At 45.7% G+C, this 25,834-nt stretch overlaps 1 protein-coding gene across 2 annotated transcripts in view; it reads right to left on the reverse strand.

Annotated features, from left to right (window-relative positions):
- LOC120933279 (vascular cell adhesion protein 1-like) overlaps positions 1-25,834 on the reverse strand; it is a 57,205-nt gene that overhangs the window by 20,296 nt on the left and 11,075 nt on the right. Inside the window, exons 1-2 of one of the 2 annotated variants that reach the window (XM_040346405.1) lie at positions 10,011-10,148; positions 1,912-2,172 (exon numbers count right to left, since the gene is read on the reverse strand). In XM_040346405.1, the coding sequence (XP_040202339.1) occupies positions 1,912-2,172; positions 10,011-10,068 (319 nt within the window). In that variant the 5' untranslated portion in view covers positions 10,069-10,148. Of the gene's footprint in view, positions 1-1,911; positions 2,173-10,010; positions 10,149-25,834 lie in introns of those variants that run through there. The other variant, XM_040346404.1, reaches the window with a different exon arrangement.

Raw genomic sequence — 25,834 nt, forward strand, 5'->3', positions numbered from 1 at the left:
TTAAAGCGGAGCTCCACCCTAAAGTGGAACTCACGCTGATCGGCACCCGCCCCCCCTCCGGTGTCACATTTGACACCTTTCAGGGGGGAGGGGGGTGCAGATACCTGTCTAAAGACAGGTATTTGCACCCACTTCCGGCCACACGCTACGGGCAAAAGACGGGTTTTTCTGACTTCCCGTCTGTCGCCCGTTGTGTGCTGGGAACACTCGGCTCCCAGCACACAGCGTGTGAGCCAATCGGCGGGCGCAGCGCGACTCGCGCATGAGCCGTAGGGAACCGGGTAGTGAAGCCGGAGCGCTTCACTTCCTGGTTCCCCCACTGAGGATGGAGGGGGAGCAGCAGAGAGACGAGCGATCGGTCGTCCTCTGCTGCGGACGGCGCTGGACTCCAGGACAGGTAAGTGTCCTAATATTAAAAGTCAGCAGCTGCAGTATTTGTAGCTGCTGGCTTTAATATTTTTTTATACTGGCACATCCGCTTTAAGCCCCCGAGTGCAGTCCCTTACATTTCTCCACATAAAACCTCATTTGCCATGTAGTTGTCCACCCCATTATTTTGTTCAGGGCTTTCTGTAAGGCCGGGTACACACGGGCAAACATGTACGATGAAACTGGTCCGTCGGACCGTTTTCACCGTACATGTCTGCCCGGGGACTTCTGTACGATGGCTGTACTAACCATCGTACAGAAGTCCGCGCGTAAACAATACGCGGGGCGTGTCCGCGCCGTCGCCGCGACGATGACGCGGCGAAGTGGGCGGGCCTGCCTTTTAAATGCTTCCACGCATGCGTCGAAGTCATTCGACGCATGCGAGGGACGGCGGGCGCTCGGACATGTACGGTAGGTCTGTACTGACGACCATACATGTCCGAGCGGGCAGGATTCCAGCGGACGGTTTTAAAACAAGTCCAGGAATATTTGTCCGCTGGTAAAAGGCCCGGCGGGCAAATGTTTGCTGGAATTCTTCCCGCTCGCGCCTACACACGACCGAACATGTATGCTGAAACTGGTCCGCGGACCAGTTTCAGCATACATGTTTGGTCGTGTGTATGGGGCCTAACATTTCTATATCCTGATGTGAAGTTATTGCCCTGCTTATTTTTGTGTCATCCACAAAAATTGAGATTGAACTATCTATACCAACCTCTATATCATTTATGAATAAATTAAACCGATTTGTTTAACATTTTATTAATTCTGGATGGAGTAGGGAACAGTTCTAATCCTCTGTCAGGTTTTTTTTCTGCCATCTGTGTCCCATTGGGGAGAATTCTTTTTTCTTTCTGGCAATGGTCACCAGTCAAAATAGAGAGAGTGAATGTCTCCAGTGGTGGCACAGATAGGATCTAAACTCTTCCCGGCACAATCAAAAGAAAAAAATGTTTTGCTTTTAGATACAATTTACTTTTTTTATTTTTTACCTGTAATGGGAAAATAAATTGGTTTGCTTTACAGTGAAGAACGTTAAGCAGATTTACTAACCCTCCACTCACTTTTTTGTTGCATGCACAAAGCCATTTCTAGCTGGTACTTCTAATGTGGGGGAATACATTACACTTTCACCCCAACCCCTCGCCTAACCACAACACAGCCTTTGGTGACTAATAGGTAGATTCAGGTACATGGGTGCAAACTTGCGGCGGCGTAGCTTAGCCTGTTTAGGAGTGGATTAAGCGGAAGTTCCACTTTTGGGTGAAACTCCGCTTTAAGCAAATGCATACGGAAAATAAATGTGTCTCCCCAGTGTTAACAATCTAAATGGGAAATTAGCAACTTCAAACTATAAGACAGTTTTGATTCATGTCCCCCACTATGCTTTTTTTTAAGTTATGTGCAATACTCTGATGTAATGCAAACCATTTTAATTATTGTGAGCAGACAATAAAATAAATTGAATAATATTCCACATACCATATGCTGCCACTGTCACAATGGATTCCAGCACGTTCTCCTCATCCTCTGATATACAAGATATTCTGGATGTTTCCCAGTCGTTGACAAGGACCTCTGTGGACACCCAGTGGTCTCCCTCTGTTATGTTCCTCTTTCGTAGTCTGGACTCCCAGCTAGGTTTGGAACAGGTGTAAGTACAATTTAGGAGAACCCACTCATCAAATGGTGCAAATACCTGAGTGCTGACAACCTGCACCTCACACTGCTTCTGGGACCAGCCTGAAATTGTACAAAGAACATTAAAGTGTAAGTAAACCATGTTCATAAACTTCTCTTATTTTTTTCTATTTGACCTGTTAAATTTACCTTGAAAGTGTATTGTTATGTCTGTTTCATAAGTGAAAAAATACCTGTTGATTCTGCCAGAAGTTCAGACCTGTCTTGTGCACACTTCCTGTGTTATCTCAAATAGTCTAAGGGGCAGATCCACAAAGATCTGCCCCGGCGCATCGTATCTGAGATACGCTACGCCGCCGTACCTTACCTGGCTTTGGTTCGAATCCATAAAGATTTTGTGCCGTAAGTTACGGCGGCGTAGTGTATCTCAAGCGGCGTAACGACGCAGAATTCAAGTTGGGCGGGTAGGGGGCGTGTTTCATTTAAATGAATCGCGTCCCCGCGCCGAACGAACTGTGCATGCGCCGTCCCTAAATTTCCCGCCGTGCATTGCGTGAAATGACGTTGCAAGGACGTCATTGTTTAGACTTGGACGTAAATTACGTCCATCCCGCGATTCACGGACGACTTCCGCAAACCAAAAAAAAAATTCAAATTAAACGCGGGAACGACGGCCATACTTAACATGGCAAGTCTAACTATACGCCGCAAAACAGCAGCTTTAACTATACGCCGGAAAAACCCGACTAGAGACGACGTAAGAGAATGCGACGGCCGCGCGTACGTTCGTGGATCGTTGGAAATAGCTAATTTGCATACTCAACGGGGAAAACGACGAGAACTCCACCCAGCGGACGACAAAGTATTGCACCTACGATCGGAAGGCGTACAAAGCCGTACGCCTGTCGGATCTAACCCAGATGCCGTCGTATCTTGGTTTGAGGATTCAAACCAAAGATACGACGCGGGAAATTTGAAAGTACGCCGGTGTATCAGTAGATACGCCGGAGTACTCTCTTTGTCGATCTGCCCCTAAATCAGCTGTCACTACTCCTGTAGGGATATCATTTGTGCTAGGAGTGGGATTTGGGGAGGAGAGGGTTTGAGGAGGAGGGATTGGGGGGGGGGTGCTAAGGGGGATTTGGAGCGTGCTAAAATGATGTGTGTTGTCAGCACACAACAGGAAATTAGGAGCCGAGTGCATTTCTGGCAGATAATGCTTATAAAATGTATAATACACAATTATAACATTAAAGGAGTTGTAAAGGTTTGTTTTTTATTTTCTAAATAGATTATTTAAAGCGGGAGTTCACCCAATGATGTTTTTTTTTATGTTTTTCCCTTAGATGGATGCTCGTTTTGTCTAGGGGAATCGGCTAGTTGTTTTAAAATATGAGCAGTACTTACCCGTTTTCGAGATGCATCTTCTTCCGTCGCTTCCGGGTATGGGTCTTCGGGAGCGGGCGTTCCTTCTTGATTGACAGTCTTCCGAGAGGCTTCCGACGGTCGCATCCATCGCGTCACTAGTAGCTGAAAGAAGCCGAACGTCGGTGCGGCTCTATACTGCGCCTGCGCACCGACGTTTGGCTTCTTTCGGAAAATCGTGACGCGATGGATGCGACCGTTGGAAGCCTCTCGGAAGACTGTCAATCAAAATAGGAACGCCCAGTCCCGCAGCCCATACCCGGAAGCGACGGAGAGGATGCATCTCGTAAACCGTAAGTACTGCTCATATTTTAAAACAACTAGCTGATTCCCCTAGACAAAACGAGCATCCATCTAAGGGGAAAAAGTGTCAGACAAAGAAAACAAAGAAAAAAAACATTTAGAAGGGAAATCGAAGGAAACGGTAAGTGAACCAACAATGCACTAGCTTAAAGGAACCTATTTAGAGAATAAAAGACGAACCTTTACAACCCCTTTAAATATGATTTTTTTATATATATATAATAATTATATAATTTTATATTACTTTTTTATAATATATTTTAGGTAAATATTAAATATTGCGTATAAATATTTTCTTTTATTATGCAGCCAGCAGATGCATAATAAATGAGAAGCAGCAGGTGCATCATTTTCACCCATTTTGAAGGCTCTGCTTAGCTCAACTGTTGAAAAAAAAAAGTTAGTTGTTTACAGACCACAATAGCTCAATCATAAATTTACACAAATGGTGGTCTGAGCACTGATTCCTCTGTTCTTTTGTACTGACATCTCCATAGGAAGATGCAATTAGGTACAGAGTGCATTTCCAGGGAAAGATTTTAATGCCATCTGTCTTCAGAAAACTCATAGTACTCCGAGATGTTCATTTGTAAAACAAAGATTGTATTGAAATAAAAACAAAAAACTATATATATATATATATATATATATATATATATATGAAAACATACAAACTAAAAAAAAAATGACCTAAAACCATTATTGTTTGCAATACAGTACACCGGGGAGTGAGCTGTGTTTGTTGGAGAGCAATGCCAATTGGTAGTATGGATACTGCAGAGTGAGCTATGTGTGCTGGAGTCCAATGTTCATTGATAAATAAAAAAATAATCAATATACCCTGCCGTGCTATGAACAAAAATTAATAATAAATTAAATAATCAATTAAACCCCCGAAACGTGGGAAAGTGGCACAATTGCTGTATGTAATCAGTCACAACGTGAATATCAAATACACAAAATACAGCACTAAAAACAAATAATAAATATATCAGTACTAACATAATCTACTCTTCAAATGAATGTGTATATCACAAAGACAAAAGAATCCACCAGGAAAAAAATCAACAAATGTCCTCAACAATACAAGGTCCAATAGAGTGTTATCTAAAAATGTGCTCAACCAAATATTTCTTCAAAGGTGCTTGGGTAAGTTACATCAAAACGTGCTTCCTCCACCACAATCAAGGGTTGCACTTACCATACCAGACCCTTATGCCTGTCTAGGAACAGATTAGGCAGACCAGGCTCATGTCAGGGGACTTAGGCTGTTATCCACCACTTCCTCTACTTTCCCTTGACATAGTTACATAGTTAGCCGGGTTGAAAAAAAACACAAGTCCATCCAGTTCAACCAGAAAAAAATAAAAAAATACCGTACAAACCCATATACCCACAGTTGATCCAGAGGAAGGCAAAAAACCCCAGCAAAGCATGATCCAATTTGCTACAGCAGGGGAAAAATTCCTTCCTGATCCCCCGAGAGGCAATCAGATTTTCCCTGGATCAACCTTACCTATAAATGTACTCAGTACAAGTACTCAGTTATATTCTGTACATTTAGGAAAGTACCCAGGCCTTTCCTAAATCAATCTACTGAGCTAGCCAGAACCACCTCTGGAGGGAGTCTGTTCCACATTTTCACAGCTCTTACTGTGAAGAAACCTTTCCGTATTTGGAGATTAATTTTTTTTTTTCCTCTAGACGTAAAGAGTGCCCCCTTGTATTTTGTGTTGACCGTAAAGTGAATAACTCAACACCAAGTTCACTATATGAACACCTTATATATTTGTACATGGTGATTATATCCCCCCTAATTCTCCTCTTCTCAAGAGTGAATAAATTCAGTTCCTCTAATCTTTCCTCATAGCTGAGCTCCTCCATTCCTCTTATCAATTTGGTTGCCCTTCTCTGCACTTTCTCCAGTTCTCCGATATCCTTTTTGAGAACTGGGGCCCAAAACTGAACTGCATATTCCAGATGAGGTCTTACTAATGATTTGTACAGGGGCAAAATTATATCTCTCTCTCTGGAGTCCATACCTCTCTTAATACAAGAAAGGACTTTGCTCGCTTTGGAAACCGCAGCTTGGCATTGCAAGTTATTATTGAGCTTATGATCTACCAAGACCCCCAGATCCTTCTCCACTACAGATCCCCCCAGTTGTACTCCCCCTAGTATGTATGATGCATGCATATTCTTAGCCTCCAAGTGCATAACTTTACATTTATCTACATTAAACCTCATCTGCCACATAGATGCCCAATTAGACAGAGCATTGAGGTCGTCTTGTAAAATGGAGACATCCTGCAAGGACGTTATTCCACTGCATAACTTGGTGTCATCTATAAAGACAGAAATTTACTTTTGATCCCAGACCCAATATCATTTATAAAGATATTAAAAAGTAAGGGTCCCAGCACTGAACCTTGGGGTACACCACTGATAACTTTTGACCATTCAGAGTATGAATCATTAACCACGACTCTCTGAATTCTGTCTTTCAGCCAGTTTTCTATCTATTTACAAACTGATATTTCCAAGTAAATGTAGCAATAGGAAGCAGCAATCAGCCAGCCAGCCGCACAAATCCTCAGATTGCTCACAACCCTTTCAGTGATCAAGGGACACCGATCTTTACAGTAGCAGGCTCCACTCTTTTAACCCGTGGTTGAAGGAAAGCAAATTGCATAATGTATGGCCTGCCTCTCTCTCTCATTGCGTTAATTACCCTCCTGTTGACTTTGGAAACGCAATGCCCCTTTCACATGGGCTGGATCTGGTTTTGTTCAGCAGGGGATCCGTTTGCCCATGCCCACTCCGCTTATACAGAGAGGACAGGGACACAGCCTACTCTGCTCTATAGGCAGCCAGATGTAAACAGACCAGTTATCTATTTACACTCAACTGCCCTCCGATCTAATCCGGCCAGATGGAAGGGAACGGATCACCTTAAGTTTTGTTTTTGTCGAATCAGATCAGACCCAGAGGTAGCTGGGTCCATTTACATCCAGCACTCCATAGAGGAGAATGGAGGGTTCGATCAGGTCCATCTGAAAAACAGACAGCTGGACCCGATCAGACCTCTTGTGTGAAAGGGGACTAAGAAGTATGGGCCAGATTCACGTAGAATCGCGGCGGCGTAACGTATCGTAGATACGTTACACCGCCGCAAGTTTTCAGCGCAAGTGCCTGATTCCCCAAGCACTTGCGTGAAAACTTCCGCCGGCGGCCTCTGGCGTAAGCCCGCGTAATTCAAAGGGGCGTGTGCCATTTAAATTAGGCGCGCTCCCGCGCCGGACCTACTGCGCATGCTCCCTTTTGAATTTCCCGCCGTGCTTTGCGCGAAGTGACGTCATTTTTTCGAACGGTGACGTGCGTAGCGTACTTCCATATTCCCGGACGTCTTACGCAAGAAGGAACAATTTTTACATTTCAACGCGGGAACGACGGCCATACTTTATACAGCACATACGTGTGCTGTGTAAAGTTAGGGCACCTAAAACGACTACTAACTTTGCGACGGGAAACTAGACTAGCAGCGACGTAGCGAACGCGAAAAACCGCTGTGGATCGCCGTAACTCCTAATTTGCATACCCGACGCTGGTTTACGACGCAAAATCCCCCCAGCGGCGGCCGCGGTATTGCATCCTAAGATCCGACAGTGTAAAACAATTACACCTGTCAGATCTTAGGGCTAACTATGCGTAACTGATTCTATGAATCAGTCGCATAGTTAGGAAGACCGTAAAACAGAGATACGCCGTCGTATCTCTTTAGTGAATCTGGGCCCAAGACTCAACAATACCCTTTCCATATTGGTTTCTTTGCAAGAGTGATGGGGTACAATTTCCACACAACCCCTCAAAAATCTCTTACGCTTCCTGGGAGTTAGGCTTCCCAATTTTCCTAATAGAAGTTTGCATTGAACCAGGACGGAACTTAGAAGTATCCCTGCTAGGATTTTAATTTTTGATGAGACATTTCCTCGGCTTTGTCTATGCTTAAAGGGATTGCAGCTCTTATCTATTTTTAAACCTTGTTTTGAATATTTTCATTATTTTTTTTACTTTTTGAACTTGGAACTTTTCTTTTTCAATCTTTTTAAACTGCAAACAATTTAAGTTCAAGTAATAAAGCGCTTATTTTGTCTGGTAATATAAATAAGGTTCACATGAGTAAATGTTATTAGTAGCCTTTTCATCTGATAAATATGCAGTAACTTTTTGGTTTTGCGCTCATAGTACATTAAGACATTAAGATGTTGTTTTACTCCTGTGCCAACATTAATTTTCTCATTCTATTATCATGTTGAAAATAAGCCTTAACCACTTCAGCCCCGGACCATTTTGCTGGTCAATGACCGGGCCACTTTTTGCGATTCGCACTGCGTCGCTTTAACTGACAATTGCGCGGTCGTGCGACGTGGCTCCCAAACAAAATTGACATCCTTTTTTTCCCACAAATAGAGCTTTCTTTTGGTGGTATTTGATCACCTCTGCGGTTTTTATTTTTTGCGCTATAAACAAAAATAGAGCGACAGTTTTTAATTTTTTTTTATATTTTTTACTTTTTGCTGGAATAAATATCCCCCAAAAATATATGAAAAAACTATTTTTTCCTCATTTTAGGCCGATACATATTTTTACATATTTCTACATATTTTTTTTTTTTTAAAACGCAATAAGCGTTTATTGATTGGTTTGCACAAAATAGGGGATAGTTTTATGGCATTTTTATTAATTAATATTTTTATTTTTACTAGTAAAGGCGGCGATCAGCGATTTTTATTGGTCCTGCGACCCTACGGAAGACAATTGGGACACTTTTGACACATTTTTGGGACATTGGCATTTTTATAGTGATCAGTGCTATAAAAATGCATTGATTACTGTAAAACGCACAGGAGCGTCGCTGGTTGCCTGGACACCGCCGCTGTGATACAGCAGCGTGGCTAGGAATCACCGCTTGTTTTGAATCTTCCCTGCACTGGCGCTGATCCAATAGAGCAGCACATACAGATGTCCCTCGGCAGCCGGAACATTCACTTAGGGACTGCGGTCACGTTTCAGGTACAATTCAGGCCTGCTTAAAGAGGAGTTCCACCCAAAAATGGAACTTCCTCTTAACCCACTCCTCTCCCCCTTACATGCCACATTTGGCATGTAATTTTTTTTGGGGGGGAGTGGGGGCTTCAGGAGAAGGGGACTTCCTGTCCCACTTCCTCCTTCCAGGGGCTGCAAAGGCGATTAAGCTTAATCGCCTTTTGGCAGCCCCTCCCTGTAGGCAATCGCCTAGGACGCGTCAGGTCCTAGGCGATCGCCTGTCCAATCAAACAGCGCAGCGCCGGGCCGCGCGCGCATGCGCAGTGCCGCTCGCGCATGCGCAGTGGGTGCCCGGCCGTGAAGCCGAAAGCTGTCACGGCCGGGTGCCCACAGTGACAATGAAGACAACGGCCGGGGAGGGGGGAGAGGAGCGGACCCCCAGCCGGCACGTCACTGGAACGCTGGAGCAGGTAAGTGTCAGTTTATTAAAAGCCAGCAGCTACACTTTTTGTAGCTGCTGACTTTTAATAAACTTAAAAAATTGGTGGAAAACCCCTTTAAATATGCCTTTTTCCTGAAACCTCTTTTATGATATTGCTTTGTGCCACTTATGTTAACATACTAATGCACTTAGGTGATTTTTACTGTTTTCTGGGGGGGATTTAAGACCGATAATAGCAATCCATACCTGGTGGCAGGTGACGTGGCAAGCGTCAATTCACACCTGGTGGAAGGCGACGTGGCAAGTGACAAACCGGCATCTGGTGGCAGTTTCTGCATTATGGTGAGTTTGAACTATTTCATTTTACATTACAATGTAATGACAAATAATGTGCTTCAATCATCCCAACACCATATCAGCCATTGTTCTGTTATGATTGAAGCGCTAACACCAGCCATTTCCTCGAAAAATTGCCTGCGAAAAGCTACATAACAACCCTTCTATTCCACAACGCCGGTCCTCGGTGCCAAAAAGGTTGGGGACCACTGCTTTAGTGTACATCAGTCTGTATGTTATCAAAAATCGGTTTTGAAGCTTACTATGCCCTTTAAAACACAGCTATAAAATGCACCCATTTCTGGCAGATTCCACCATACTTTCAAATTTCCAGCCACACCATAGGCTTAAAGAATTAAAGAAAGGTTCATGCTAAATATCAGCTCACCTTTCTGAAGGATGCCACAGATGTATAGCAGGAGACAGAGGTGTACAGACTTTTTCATTGTGATATATCACCAGCGAGTTTGCTCAGCAGGGGTGCCTTCGCTCAGAGTGTCTGCCTGGATTTTACTGTATAAGGCTTCCTTCAGCTCTATTATACACACATGTGCCTGACTCATGGAAAAGGGGAACTTCTTTACTTGTCACATAATACAAGACGATGGGCGAAGAAAAAAAACAAGATACTCCTCTTTTAAAGCAAAATCATTACAATGCCTTCTCCACCACAGAATTTTGTATTAATTCTGTGGGTAGAATTTTGTATTGAAAGGGAGTGATATTGTATATATTTTCTGTCTTGTAATGATCACAACTAAAAAAATACATTTTTATTGTTATTATTATTATTATACAGAATTTATAAAGCGCCAAAACTTTGCACAGAGCACTATATATAATGGAGTGTAATGTATTCTCATACTAAACTGACAGGGCCAGATTCTGGTACATCATGTGTATCTCTGCGGCTGCGTAACGTATGTCATTTACGTTACGCCGCCGCAAGTTTTTCAGGCAAGTGCTTTATTCACAAAGCACTTGCCTGTAAAGTTGCGGCGGCGTAGCGTAAAACACCCGGCAGGAATTCAAATTCGGCGGGTAGGGGGTGTGTTTCATTTAAATGAAGCGTGTCCCCGCGCTGAACGAACTGCGCATGCGCCGTCCCTAAAATTACCCAGTGTGCATTGCTCCAAATGACGCCGCAAGGACGTCATTGGTTTCGACCTGAACGTAAATGACGTCCAGCCCCATCCACGGACGGCTTACGCAAACGACGCAAGTTTTTAAATTTTCGACGTGGGAACGACGACCATACTTAACATTGGCTGCGCCTCATATAGCAGGTTCAACTTTACGCCGGGAAAAGCCTAACGTAAACGTCGTAACTTTACTGCGTCGGCCGCACGTACGTTCGGGAATTCGCGTATCTAGCTAATTTGCATACTCAACGCGGAAATCGACGGAAGCGCCACCTAGCGGGGAAAAAAAAAATTGCAGTTACGATCCGACGGTGTGAGAGACTTACGCCTGTCGGATCTAATGGATATCGATGCGTAACTGATTCTAAGAATCAGTCGCATAGATACAACGGCCCAGATTAGGACTTACGATGGCGTACATGGCGCTGCGCCGTCGTAAGTCCTTTGAGAATCTGGGCCACAGTGTGTAAGGACATTGGCGGCTCATCCATTAGGGGCGCCAGAGCGCCGCCCCCTCTATCCATGGCCACCACCTCCTATTCAAGCCTATTATGATGAGTTTTCCTGGGATCACCTAAAGGTGGAGTAGGCGGAGAGTAGGAGATAGCCATACGGGTTGAGGTAGAGAGTTCCAGAGGATAGGAGAGGCTCTGGAGAAGTCCTGGAGACAAGCATGGGAGAAGACGACTAGAGAGCTTGAGAGCAGGAGGTCTTGGAAGGAGCAGAGAGGACAGTTTTTGTAATATTTGGAGACAAGATTGGTGATGTACTGTAGCTCGGGGCAGAGTTGTGCATGGCTTTGTATGTTGTTGTTAGTATTTTAAATTTATTTTACTGAGCAATCGGAAGCCAGTGGCGGAATTGACAGAGAGGAGACACTGAGTGGTTGGTAAGGTGAAAGAGTCTGGCAGCAGCGCATTCTTAACAGATTGAAGAGGAAACTAAGGGCCAGATTCACAAACAGCAGCGCAAATTAAGTTACTCCAAACATATGTCATTTAAGTTACGGCGCCTTCATTTTTTGTCGTAAGTGCCGTATCCACAGCGCATTTGCGCCCAACTTAGCGCCAGCGTAACTTAAATCCCGAGGCGTAAGGCGGGGTTATTGCAAGTGGGAAGGAAGTGGGCGTGCTCCATTGTAATGAGCCGTGACGCCATGCAAATGAAGGGCCGGCCGTACTGCGCATGCACGCACGAATCTGCACCTTACTGGGCATGTGCAGAACTTGGCTCGGCGCAATCAGTGAGATAGGAAAAAGGCCAAGCGTACTTAGTTTGAGAATCGCCCTGTGTATAAATAGCCCCAGACAAACACACTTCCCTTGCAAAAGTACATCCCTGTGTTCCCCTTCCTAGAGCAAGTTTCTTCTGCTCTGTCGTCTGTTGGTGTGTATTGGTGAGTTTAGTGTTAGTTAAAAGATTTGGAGGAGTAGTAGAGTGTAGTAGCTGTGTTTTCTTTTCTGATTGTATTTTCTGTTTGTTTTTTTGGAGTTTGTTTTTGAATTTGTATTAGCTGTCTGCTTGTGTGGTTTGATTTTTGTGTGTGTTTGTTGTGTGAGTATTTGTGTTTGTTTGTTGTGTTTGCTTTTTTTGTGTGTTTGTTCTGTGAGTATTTGTGTTTGTTTGTTGTGTTTGTTTTTTGTTGTTGCTGAGTGTTGGCTGTTATGGCACCGAAGCGCAGGAAGTTACATTTTTCTGTCGCAGAGAAGCAGATACTTGCTCGGGCCATCGCCCGATATGGGCGTTATTTGCATGGCCCTGAGAGCCGGAACACCCCCCCGGCCAGGAGGAAGGAGATCATTCAGAAAATTAATGACCAGATCAATGCGGCGGGGGGGGGGGGGAGACAAGGACCCCCAGTGGGATACAAAAGAAGATCAATGATCTTAAGAGCCTGGTCCGTGACAAGATGGCCAAGATCAATGCCCATGCCACGGGCACTGGAGGAGGCCCACCCTGCCCCGTTAGGCTGAGTGAGGAGGAATGGGCAGTGGCCCGGTGTTTCCACCCACAGCAGGTGGTGGGCCTGCCTGGCTATCAATCAGATTCTCCTGTGAGGACAGGTAATTTTGGGGTTTTTCTATCTGGTGATTAGCATGTGTGGGTGGGGAAAGGGAATATGTGCCAAGTGTGTGGATCCTCCAACCTGTGAATGTTTTGTGTCCTCCACAGATGGCCAGGAGATTGCTGGGCCATCAGGCCAGGAGATTGCTGGGCCATCAGGCCAGGCTGCACCATCCCCAGGACAACAGGCTGCAGAAGAGTCCCAAGAATGGCAGGCCCAGGGGAGGGGAGTGGCCACACCTCCCCTCATGAGGAGGTTGAGGGGGGGAGGATGAGGGGGTGGAGGCTGAGGATGAAGATATGGACATTGCCAGGGAAGTCCTTTTGGCCTTGGATTTGTTTACCCCTGAGGCTACCCCTGAGGCTGGCAGCAGTCAGGCCACCATCAGGGGTAGCCCCTCCCACTCCTCCCCCAACAGGCCTCCACCCACAAGGGTCTCTCTCTCCCCTCCTCCCAGGCCACAAGACTCAGCTGCAGGCAGGAGGGCTACCCATGAGACCAGGGGGGTGGCCGAGCGTCTGCCGGCCAGTCTGCAGAGGGACAATGCCCGGCAGACCCACCATCTGGGTCACATCAAACAGACTCTGACCCAGATGGAGGACAGCCTGGGCTCAATTAAGGAGTCACTCACTGATGTGGCCACAAACTCCTTGGCGGTCATCACATGCATTTGTGACCTGCAGACCGCCACAACAGGCGTGGCCCAGGAGGTGAGTGCCCTGACCCAGGCTGTCCAGGACAACACCCGGGCTGTCCAGGCCAATACAGCTGCCCTCACTCTCAGTCTGACCAGGATAGCAGTGGCCTTGGAGGGCAGGCCAGCAGGAGGACAGTCACCAGGGGAGGCTCCTCCTTCCCCTGCTCACCCCCCACCCATGAGTCTCCTCCTTTCCCTGCTCACCCCCCCAGGAGTCTCCCCTGGTTGGGCGTGGGCGTGCCCGTGGGCGGCCCAAGCGTAGCTCACGCCGCCGCCGTTCATTTTTGGGGGTACTTTTTTTTTTTTTTTTAGTATACTGTACTTGTGATTTGTTTTATGTGTGTGAATGATGTGTGAATGTGGGGGTGGCATTCCTGATTAAATAAGGGTGTCACCCTCAGTTTTGGTGGAGTAGGGATCCCCAGGACCAGGGAGAAGTGATCCCAGGTCCCTGAATGGTGTATGAATGCACAGTGACATAATTGGAGCCGTGGCGTGGCGTTACTGCTCCCAAGTACCATTGGGGGTACTTGGATCTAATCCAATTAGATGTGCATGTGATGTGTCTGTGCTAGGGACCACAGTGCATGCATTCTCATTGTGCCATGATTAATGTGTGTGTTTACTGTGCAAAGATGCATTCTGCGAGGCGTCTCCTGACTGCTGTTCCCTCAGAAGAGGGGGTACCCTCGGTTACTAAAGTCAATAGTATAGTTATGAGCATGGATGCCCCTGGCATGTTGGCATAAAGATTGTTGTCCTGCAAGTGTGTGTGCTCAGCTCTTCTTTAATGGTGTTGCTTTAGCTGACCTTTACACGGCTGGTGTAAAATTAGGGCACCTTTTATAAAGTGTAATTTTACACCATGAAACTAGCAGAAGCGCACAGGGCGTAATCTACGCCGCACACACTTAATTTTGTGGATCGCCTTATCTCCCTCATTTGCATCTTTGCATATCAAAACAGTGGTGTGTCTAGCGTATTTTGCGTGCGAAGAAGCGCCGGTGTGATTCTTTTAGGTAGGACGGAAAAACCTGGTTTTCAGGCGTATCTCGTTTTGAGGATCAGGCGCAAAGATACGCGCGGCGCAAATTTCAATTACGCCGCGTATCTCGAGATAAGTCGGCGTAAGTGCTTTGTGAATCTGGCCCAAGGTATGGAGAGGTAGGCTTATGAGAAAGGCAAGAGATAACGAGGGAGAAACTTGGTGGTTTCATTCGTTAAAAAGGGGCGATTTTAGAGATGTTCCATTTATACATTGTGATAGAGAACAATGAGCTTGCTTCTTCTCTGAAGTCTTTCAGAAAATGGCATTGCTCATGATAAGCTGGTTTGTAGTTTTAAATATTTAGCAAAGGTCACACAAAATAGTTTTTCTATCCCTGCTATGTCCTGCTATACCTGGGACCTTAGGCCCGGATTCACAAAGCACTTACGCCGACGTATCTGGAGATATGTTGCGTAAGTGTAAATATGCGCCATCGTATCCATGCGCCGTGCCCACAAACTGAGATACGCCTAAAAATAGGCTTCATCCGGCATCTGGCGCTCCCATTGATTTCCTATTCAAATATGGAAATGAGGGAGAAACATCGATTCACGAACATACTTACGACCGGCGCATAATATGCGCGGTTTGCGTAAGTCGTACGTCCGGCGTAAAGTTATTCCCCATATATGAGGCACAACCCATGCAAAGGTATTGACAAGGGAACTCAAGCCGTCGTATTTTACGTTGTTTACGTTGTACGTGAATATGGCTGGGAGTAGGTTACGTTCACGCCGTAGGCAGTGATTCGTTGTATCTTAGGCATTCGTTCCGACGTGATTCTGAGCATGCGCACTGGAATGCGTCCACGGGACAGCGCATGCGCCGTTCGTTATTCGTATCTGTCTGAGACTCAGCCCATCATTTGCACGGGGTCACGCCTCATTTGCATGGCTCACGCCCACTTCCACTTACGACGACTTACGCTTTCGAAACCCAGCGTAGATTTGGGAGCAAGTGCTTTGTGAATACTGTGCTTGCCTCTCTGCGCTTCGCCGGCGTAGCGTATATTCGATACGCTACGCCGGCATAAATATGCGCCAATGTATGTGAATCCGGGCCTTAGGCGTTTATCTTGGTTTACCATGTAAAATCCTTTAATTATTTCTAGGGAAACTGAAAGCATTTTTCTTCCTTTAGATAAACATAGATAAGATATCCTGTAGAAGGTACAATTGCCTTAAGTACAGTATTTAAAGTTCATATGGCCTATAAGACTTCCAGTCATAAAAAATAATTCAGGAAAGTACTTATTTTGAGATTATGTCCATTTGAAATTCGTTTTTTTTTTTCTCTTCTGTTTAAAGTTACTATTTTCTATGTTTAACCTTTTAAATCTATAATTTGGTGTATATTTATAAAAAAATTTACAGAGCTATTCACCCTAAGAAATTTGATGCAAATACAAATGTTTTTAGGCTATTTTCTCTCCAGGTCAAATATACAGAATAGATTGAATAAAGAAATGACTGCATTATGGTCACCAGATGAAAGTAAATAGATAGATGGACAATCACAGTAAGTAAATGCTTATCTGCTATGATCACCAGCTCTATCTAGTGACCATAGTGCTGTATTTTTATATTTCACTCTATTCTATATGAATGAAAAACATTAGAATTGGAGGGATAATAGTCTAATAACATTCATATTCATACAGAACAAATGTGCATGCAGTTTCACATGATGAATAACAAGTGTTTTATAAATACACCACTCAAGCCCTGTACACACGACGGGGATTCCTGACGGTATAAAATCCGCCGGGAATCCGACGGGAAAAGCGAGAACCTGCTCGGTAACTTTCCCTGTGTACACACGAGAAGTTTTCCTATCGGGAAAACTGCGGGGAGAGCTCTGGCCAGGAATCCCGGCCGTGGCCCAGATTCAAGTAGCAATTGCGCCGGTGTAACCATAGGTTACACAGCGCAATTGCTTACTTGCTCCGGCGTTACGAATTCTCCTGATTCAGGAACATCGTAACGCCGACTGCAGCCTAAAATCTGCGTGGCATAAGGCTCTTATGCCACGCATATTTTAGGCTGCATTCTTGCGATGTCCGCTAGGGGGCGCTCCCATTGTGCTGAGTGTATAGTATGCAAATTGCATACTAACACCGATTCACAATGTTGCGCGAGCCCTGCGTACGCAAGTTACGTTGTTTCCGTACGGCGTGTTTAGCGTAAGGCTGCCCCTTCTAATAGTAGGGGCAGCCAATGCTAAAGGATACCCGTCGTTCCCGCGTCGCGATATTTGAATGTTACGTCGTTTGCGTAAGTGATTCGTGAATGGCGCTGGACGCCATTCACGTTCACTCTGAAGCAAATGACGTCCTTGCGACGTCATTTGCCGCAATGCACGTCAGGAAAGTTTCCCGACGGAGCATGCGCTCTATGCTCGGCGCGGGAGCGCGCCTAATTTAAATGATTCCCGCCCCCTGCGGGATCATTTAAATTGCGTGCTCTAGCGCCGGGCAATTTTGCCGGCACGCCCTCGCAATTTACGGAGCTACTGCTCCGTGAATCGAGGGCAGCGGAGCAAATTTGCGGGGGCGCAGGGCAAAATCGTTGCCCTGCGCCTCCGCAAAAAAAGCGCAATTCTCTTTGAATCCGGGCCCGTGTGTATGCTCCCTCACAGTGTTTCCCCCATAGGAAAACTGCCGGGTTTAAAACCGCCGGGAATCCTGGCGGGAAAATAGAGAGCAGGTTCTTTATTTTCCCGCCGGGATTCCCAGCAGTTTTCCTGTCGGGAAAACTGCGAGGAAGCATACACACGTCCGGTTTTCCCGGCCAAAAGCTTTCTTGGCAGTTTTCCTGGCAGAAAAACCAGTCGTGTGTGCGGGGCTTAAGTGTATAGAGTGTTTATTTAGAGTCTCTTCCACGTGCCCCATGTGAGTGTCCTGTATTCAAATGTGCTTCAATAAGCAAAAATGACATTTCTTCTGTGATTGCCACCTATACCTCACTCCTCCTGCTCCTAACGCTTTGCTCATTGTTATGGTGGGCAGCCATACTAACCAGTATTGACTTTCAGGAGGGAGAAGGGGTTGGGTAGAGCTGATAAGCAGAAAACTGTTTTTAGATCAGAGCACCCCAATATTTAACCACTTCCTTACTGGGCACTTAAACCCCCTTCCTGCCCAGAGGACTTTTTGCGATTCGGCACTGCGTCGCTTTAACTGACAATTGCGCGGTCGTGTGACGTGGCTCCCAAACAAAATTGACGTCCTTTTTTCCCACAAATAGAGCTTTCTTTTGGTGGTATTTGATCACCTCTGCGGTTTTTATTTTTTGCGCTATAAACAAAAATAGAGCGACAACTTAAAAAAAAAAAATATTTTTTACTTGTTGCTATAATAAATAGCTAAAATTTTTATTTAAAAATATTTTTTTTATCCTCAGTCTAGGCCGATACGTATTCTACATATTTTTAGTAAAAAAAAAAAAAATCGCAATAAGCGACTGGTTTGCGCAAAAGTTATAGCGCCTACAAAATAAGGGACAGAATTATTATTTGTTATTATTTTTTTTTTTATTAGTAATGGCGGCGATCTGCGATTTTTATTGCGACTACGACATTATGGCGGACACATCGGACACTTTTGACACATTTTTGGCACCATTCACATTTATACTGCGATCAGTGCTATAAATATGCACTAATTACTGTATAAATGTGACTGGCAGGGAAGGGGTTAACACTAGGGGGTGAGGAAGGGGTTAAATGTATTCCCTATATAGTGTACTAACTGTGGGGGAAGGGGGGTGATTGGGGGAGGTGACCGATCTGTGTCTCTATGTACAAGAGACACAGATCGGTCTCCTCTCTCCCTGACAGCACCGCTGTCTGTGAGAGCCGGCAATGAGAAATGATCTCATATGTAAACATATGAGATCATCTCTCATTGGCCGCACAGATCGCCTAGCAAACGGCCACTCCGATCTGTCCAAGGGACACGGCCAGCACAGCAGTTCCCCGCTGCACGCTCGGGAGCGCGCGCGGGGAACGCGGAAAGGGGCGGACGTATAAACACGGCGCCCCAGAGAAGTAGAACCACCCTGCGGCCGCATATAGTCGTACGGCCGTCGGGAAGTGGTTAAAGGCTCTCTGAAGAAAGTTTTTGCAAAAGTCATGGGCAGCTGGAGTGGCCTTTTCTACTAATGATGGATGATTGTACGATAAATGTTTAATAAAGCCACAGCTTTTTATATATTATTTTCAGAGAATCGGATACAAGCATATTTAATATGTCAGTTATGTGTCACATTACATTCAACTGGCAACAGAACAATTTGGTAGTAGCAAGATTGGCCTTGAGGGCTTTATAAGTAGGTTGGTGGAGCAACAATATTTCTCATCCAGGACCTAATGTATCCAGGAAGCCGTTACTAAGGCGAAGTTCTCTCTCGTTCTCTTAATTTCGTCATGTTACAGAAAATGTTGCAACTTATTTAAAGCCAGCCATACATGGATCAAAGTTTGTTTGGTTTCGTGGGGACCGGCCAAATTTCATTCCATGTACAAGCTAGCTGGTTATACACAATTCAATCTATTAATTGGCTTATGTACAACCAGCCTGTCGTGTTTTCCCCAAACGATGAGTGCTAGTGGCTATAGCCGACAATGCTGATCATTGTATTCTGCTATTGGGGAAGCCTCCCCACTAGCAGAATACAGTAGCAAGCAGGAACTACATTGAATGTGTGGCCTGAGGCAACTCTGACTCATCCTGGTAATAGCTTCAAATACAGTGGCGGCTGGTGCTCAAAATTTTTTGGGGGGCGCAAACGAAAAAAAAATTGCAGCCTCACTGTGCCCATCAAATGCAGCCACTGTGCCATCAATTGTCACCACTGTGCCATGCCATCAAACGCAGTCACTGTGCCATTAATTGTCACCACTGTGCCATGCCATCAAACGCAGCCACTGTGCCATCAATTCGCACCACTGTGCCATGCCATCAAACGCAGCCACTGTGCCATTAATTGTCACCACTGTGCCATGCCATCAAACGCAGCCACTGTGCCATCAATTCGCACCACTGTGCCATGCCATCAAACGCAGACACTGTGCCATCAATTGTCACCACTGTGCCATGCCATCAAACATAGCCACTGTGCCATCAATTGTCACCACTGTGCCCATTGTCCCCACTGTGCCTATTGTCACCACTGTGCCCATTGATGTCGCCACTGTGCCCTGTAAAGTGCCCCCCCCCCCGCCCGGCACTTACCTTTACTGGAGTCAGCCATCCACGTCCCTCGATGTCTTCTACCTCCCTCGATGACTGACAGGCGTCTCAGCCAATCAGGTTACCGGTAGCCGGAATAGGCCAACCTGATAGGCTGAGACGCCTGTCAGTCTTATACAAGGAGCGCATCCCTAGTGCGTTCCTTGTATAAGCTTCCGGGACCCGAGGGCTGTACTCGGAAAAGCCTATCAGAGCCGTTGGCTCTGATAGGCACTTCCGTGCAGCCAACCAGCTGCCGTTATTCAGATGGCCGGACATGAGCGCCGACCATCTGAATAGAACAGCGGCAGCGGCGATAATAACATAGATTCGTGCAATGCATGAATCTATGTTATTAGACTCAGTGGCAGTGAGAGCCAGAGGGGGCGGCACTCCAGCGCCCTCTATGGACGAACCGCCACTGTCCAAATAACTCCTTGACATCCAGAGCACTCCCAACACACAGGCCTGTGCTTTGGCATGGTCCAGGTTAGGGCTCCAGAAGTTTTTACAATTAAAAGTTGTGTTAAAAATTAACACAAACAATTTACCATTGAAGTGCCAAACTTGTAAATTCACAACTTCAAAGAAAAAAAATATATACCGTATTTATCGGCGTATATCGCGCACTTTTTTGCCCTGAAAATCAGGGCAAAATCGTGGGTGCGCGCGATATACGCCGATACCCGCTTTCCCGCGCCGAGTTTTGAATACTGCGCCGACATATACCGAGCGCAGTACACTCGGGTATAGTCGGCCAGTCTCGGCTTCTTCCGCGGTCACGTCCTGGACGTACAGGACGTGAGCGCGACAGTTGCCGAGCCTGCCCGAGTGTACTGCGCTCGGTATATGCTGGCGCAGTATTCAAAACTCGGCGCGGGAAACGAGCGGGGAGGACGCAATGACGCCGGACCCGCCGAAGAGGACACCGGACCCGCCGCAGAAGGACAACCGAAGCCGCAGAAGGATACCCGAAGCCGCAGAAGGACACCCGAAGCTGCAGAAGGACGCCGGACCCGCCGAAGAGGACACCCGAAGCCGCAGAAGGACGCCGGACCCGACGAGACAGCCGATGGACGCCGCGCAAGACACCAAAACTGTAAGTACAAAAATAACTTTTTTTCCACAGGATTGGGGGTCACTTTAGGGGTGCGCGGTATATGCGGGAGCGCGTTATACCCCGATAAATACGGTATTTAAAATATACATTCTCCACTAAACAAGGGAATAGTTTAAATATTTTGCAAAGATGGGTGAATTTCAGAACAAATCTACATTCACTGAGTGATAATAATAATAATAATAATAAAACGAATTAGTACAGTACTGTAAGGCACTTTCCCATTGAAGAACAGATATGAATAATGTTTACAGGAATGTTTACATTGACAGATCTTGTTTGAAAAGCAAGCAAATCTTGTTTAAAAACAAGTGGAAAAAACTGTGATACATAGAGAGAATGTGGAAAATTGAATCTTGGTCAAAAATGATGAGAAATATATGACTATCGGGCAAATGTGTGGTGAATTTCAATTAAATATCCGTAGAGAGCAGCAAGGGGATAAATCAGTTCTCTGATCTTTCAGTTATGTGCGCAATCTGGGCTTCAACTTTTGAGGTCTGTAAACAACAGGTTTGATTTTCAGCAAAGAAGTTAAAGGAGAAGTACAAACAAAGCTCGTTTGGATGTACTTCTCCTGTTGATCCCAGGAGTGCAGTACGTTTTGCACTCCTGTGGCCCGTTTTCAGCAGAGAGCGGGCTGAAGTCCGCTCTCTGCTGACATCACAGAGTGGGTCCAGGCTAGGGTTGCCAATTTTTCTTCAAGCCAAACCCAAACATTGAAGCCTCGTACACACGCACAGTTTTCTCGGCAAGATAACTGCTAGCAGAGCTTTCTTGCCACGTAAACCATGCGTGTGTACGAGGCTTTGAGGTTTCTCGTCCAAAAAACTGTCCAAAATCTCGACGAGAAAAATAGAGAACCTGCTCTCTATTTTCTCGTCGTGAGATTCTCGGCAGTGTTTTCCTGCCAAGAAACCCAAGCGTCTGTATAATTACCTGTCTCCATGGAAACCCGCGCATGCTCGAAATGACTTTCACGCATGCGCGGTAGCTTCCAAGGCATAGGTAGGGTGAAGCAAGATGGCGGCGACGGCATCAAATGTGACAAGCGTATGCTCGTCGTAGTCGATGACGTCACCGGCGGTTCTTTTGAATGGTGTGTTTGTACACTCGGCCGGCAAGAAAATCTTGCCAGGAATCTCGTCAGGAAAAACTACGTTTTTTTCCTGACGAGAATCCGGGCCGTGTGTACAGGGCTTTACATTTTTTTTTTTTTTTTTAGCATACACTAGTGACTAGAGGATTACAATAGACCTGGGACACCTCTGTGCGGGCCAAAGAAAACAGTATTGTGGCATGCATAGTGCCCCCTCACCCTTCTATTAGGCCCTGTTCTGAGCCACATTCCTGTCCGAATATTGCGCCTAGGTTTCAGGAGGACACATGATTCAAAACCCAAACTGTCCGGGTGAATCCTGGACAGGTGGCACCACGTCATCATGACCATGGAGTCGGGATCTGCCCAGATCCCTGGATCGCTAAGAGCCTGAGCTGACCGCTTCCGCCCCATCCACAGCCCAGCGCTCCAGTTAGCAAGGAGGGGGCAGAGCAGAGAGCCGGTGACAGTCAGCAGCTCCCTGCTTGGGGAGCTGTGAGAACCGAGTGATTGGCGGTGTTCGATTGCTCGGTTCTCAGTGTTAGAGGCGTCGGAACAGATGCAGCATCGGACCTAGGTAAGTATCAATCAAAAAAAAAAACATACTTCTCTTTTAAAATATAAATAACGGCATAACTTTTTTTTTGGTTTTGGGTAGAGTAGGGAGGGATTAGAACCACTGTCATGTTTTTTTTGCTGTCTGTGTCTCTGTTTTTCACAATGCTAGGCTGTGCGTTAATGTGCATTGTGTTACAGCAGTCAATTCATTTTGAATTGACTGCCAATGCACCCCAGGCTACGCAAAATTACGACTAACCCTTTTGTGGAAACAACACACACTAGTTCATTGCCCAACTGACTAGAATAGAATGCTGTTTACTGAACAGTGTATCCAGAATCACACAGAAGTATTTCATATTTACTGCTGAATTTTGTGCTTTAGCTGCAGTGATCTGGTAATCTAGTGCAGTATTGTTTTCTTGTTTCTTGTCAGTTTTTATGCTTTTGTTTTCAGTTCCTAAACTAGAACAGAGGGCTGTACAGTATGTACAGATGAAGTGCTCATAGGCATTCATTTGTCAGCACCCATTCTCTTAAATATTATCATGATAGTTACTCTCAGTGCAGTATGTTGAAGTTAGACTGCAGCTTTCTTTATACGCAGGACATGCATAGAACTAAAGTTCCACAGAGTTGAAGAGACTCAGTAGACAAGTGTATGTTACTAAAGCAACAGAGACTCCTCAGAATCCCTCGCCCCATTCCCCTTCCCCATCAGTGCTCCTCAATTTACATACAGTGCCTTTATTCATACCCCTTGAAATTTCCACATTTTGTCATGTTACAACCAAAAACGTAAATGTATTTTATTGGGATTTTATGTGATAGACCAACACAAAGTGGCACATAATTGTGAAGTGGAAGGAAAATGATAAATGGTTTGGGGTTATGAGCGAGTTTGGGGTGAAGGAACTTCACTGGCCTGCACAGAGTCCTGACCTTAACCTGATAGAACACCTTTGGGGTGAATTAGAGCGGAGACTGCGAACCAGGTCTTCTTGTCCAACATCAGGGCCTGACCTCACAAATGCACTTCTGGAGGAATGGTCAAACATTTCCATAGACACTAGGGTTGTCCCGATACCGATACTAGTATCGGTATCGGGACCGATTCCGAGTATTTGTAAAGATTGTGACCACACCACCCTTCTTCTCCACCTTGTCCAATCACCTTATATTTATTGAAATGGAGGCGGTGCTGAATGAGCAACCCCTGTGGTCAGTATGCAGTGGAGCAGCTGCTCAGCACAGGACCCAGAGGATCGCGGTGATCACTATAATAGTGTTTATTTTTTTTTTTAACAAGTATTTTACTTTTTTCTGTAGGCATAGTTTGAATAAAGATCTAACGTTTGCCTGTTCAAATATGTTTCAAAACTTCAACAATATCAATGGCGTGTACTTCCTTTTTCTATATGACTGTAATAAGTAATGTCAAATGTGGTGAGACAAAGCCGTATAAAGAAAAGGCCATTACAGATCGCAGTCGTGCTTTGTTGTTCCTTTAGGCACAGAGCCAAATTCTCCCATGATAAATATAGATCTGATAAATCATCTTATATCAGCATAAAGGAATGGCTGCCAATGAAAATATTTTTTCTTAGATTGATATTAGGACTTATCCAGTGACATGCAAGAATGGTCAGCAGACATGGACAGACCCAAACTGCTGTTTGCGCTACATAATGGTGTAGGGTCCAGGAGTCTATTCAAGAGCGACGGCTGGTGCTCTATTTTGAGGGGTGGCAAACAAACCCCCTTGGTTGATCCCCCCACCAGCCCTGCACTTACCCCAACTAGGTTGCGGGCAGCTTTGGATCCTTCCTACGTATCTTCCTCCTCAGAAGCTTCATGGTGGCGTCTCCTATGTCTCCTCCTCCTTGGTGGATTCCTCCTCGCTTCCTCTCTTGGTCAATCGGGTCTCAGGACCCGCTTCCTGGTTGGCTGGGAGGAGAGTCGGGAAGACAATAGCAAATATTTATTCGCTATTGTCGAACAACTGGGTGGGCTCAGGGTGCAGTCCCCTGCGCCTTGAGCCCACCCTTTTTGAAGCCAATAAGAGCCACCGACTCTAATCATGTTCTTTCGGAAAAAACAAAAAACATTGGAATCCATGTGTTAAGTGCCCTGCATGTAGATTAGGGACCAAGCACATGGATTGGGGGGGGGGGGGCGATGCCCCTGCGCCCCCCGTATGGGCGGGCCACCACTGCTATTCAAGTATATATTCCTAACTCAAAAAAGTACCGTATTTATTGGCATATAACACGCACAGGCGTATAACACGCACCCTAACTTTAAGGCCGCGTACACACGGTCGGTCAAAACCGATGAAAACGGACTGAAGGACCTTTTCATCGGTCCAAACCGATCGTGTGTGGGCCCCATCGGTCAGTTAACTTTCGGTCAAAAAATTTAGAACTTGCTTTAAAATTGAACCGATGGACGCCTAACCGATCGGTCAAAACCGATGGTTAGTATGCAAAAGCATCGGTTAAAAATGCACGCATGCTCAGAATCAAGTCGACGCATGCTTGGAAGCATTGAACTTTGTTTTTTCAGCACGTTTTACGTCACCGCGTTCTGACACGATCGTTTTTTTAACCTATGGTGTGTAGGCACATCAGACCATCTGTCAGCTTTATCGGTTAACCGGTGAGAACGGTCCTTCGGACCGTTCTCATCGGATGGACCGACCGTGTGTACGCGGCCTAAGAGGGAAGTTTAATTTTAAGGGTAAAAAAGTGAGTGTTATACGCCGGCGTCATTTAAAAATTCTTGCGTCGTATCTTTGTTTTGAATCCTCGGCTTGATCCGACAGGCGTACGTCTTCGTACGCCTTCGGATCTTAGATGCAATTTTTCGGTGGCCGCTAGGTGTTGTTTCCGTCGAAATCCGCGTCGAGTATGCAAATTAGCTATTTACGGCGATCCACGAACGTACGTCGGCCCGGCGCATTTTTTTCCATCGTTTGTGTTCGGCTTTTTCCTGCGTATAGTTAAAGCCGCTGTTCTGAGGCGTACTCAATGTTAAGTATGGCCGTCCTTCCTGCATACAATTTTGAATTTTTTGCGTCGTTTGCGTAAGTCGTTCGCGAATAGGAATTTCCGTAGAATGACGTCACCGTCGTAAGAATTGGCTGGTTCTGGTTTAATTTCGAGTATGCGCACTGAGATACCCCCAGGGACGGCGCATGCGCAGTTAAAAAAAACGCTGTTTACATCGGGTCACGACGTATTAACATAAAACA

Source organism: Rana temporaria, chromosome 3 (genome assembly GCF_905171775.1).
Source record: "Rana temporaria chromosome 3, aRanTem1.1, whole genome shotgun sequence".
NCBI lineage: Eukaryota > Metazoa > Chordata > Amphibia > Anura > Ranidae > Rana > Rana temporaria.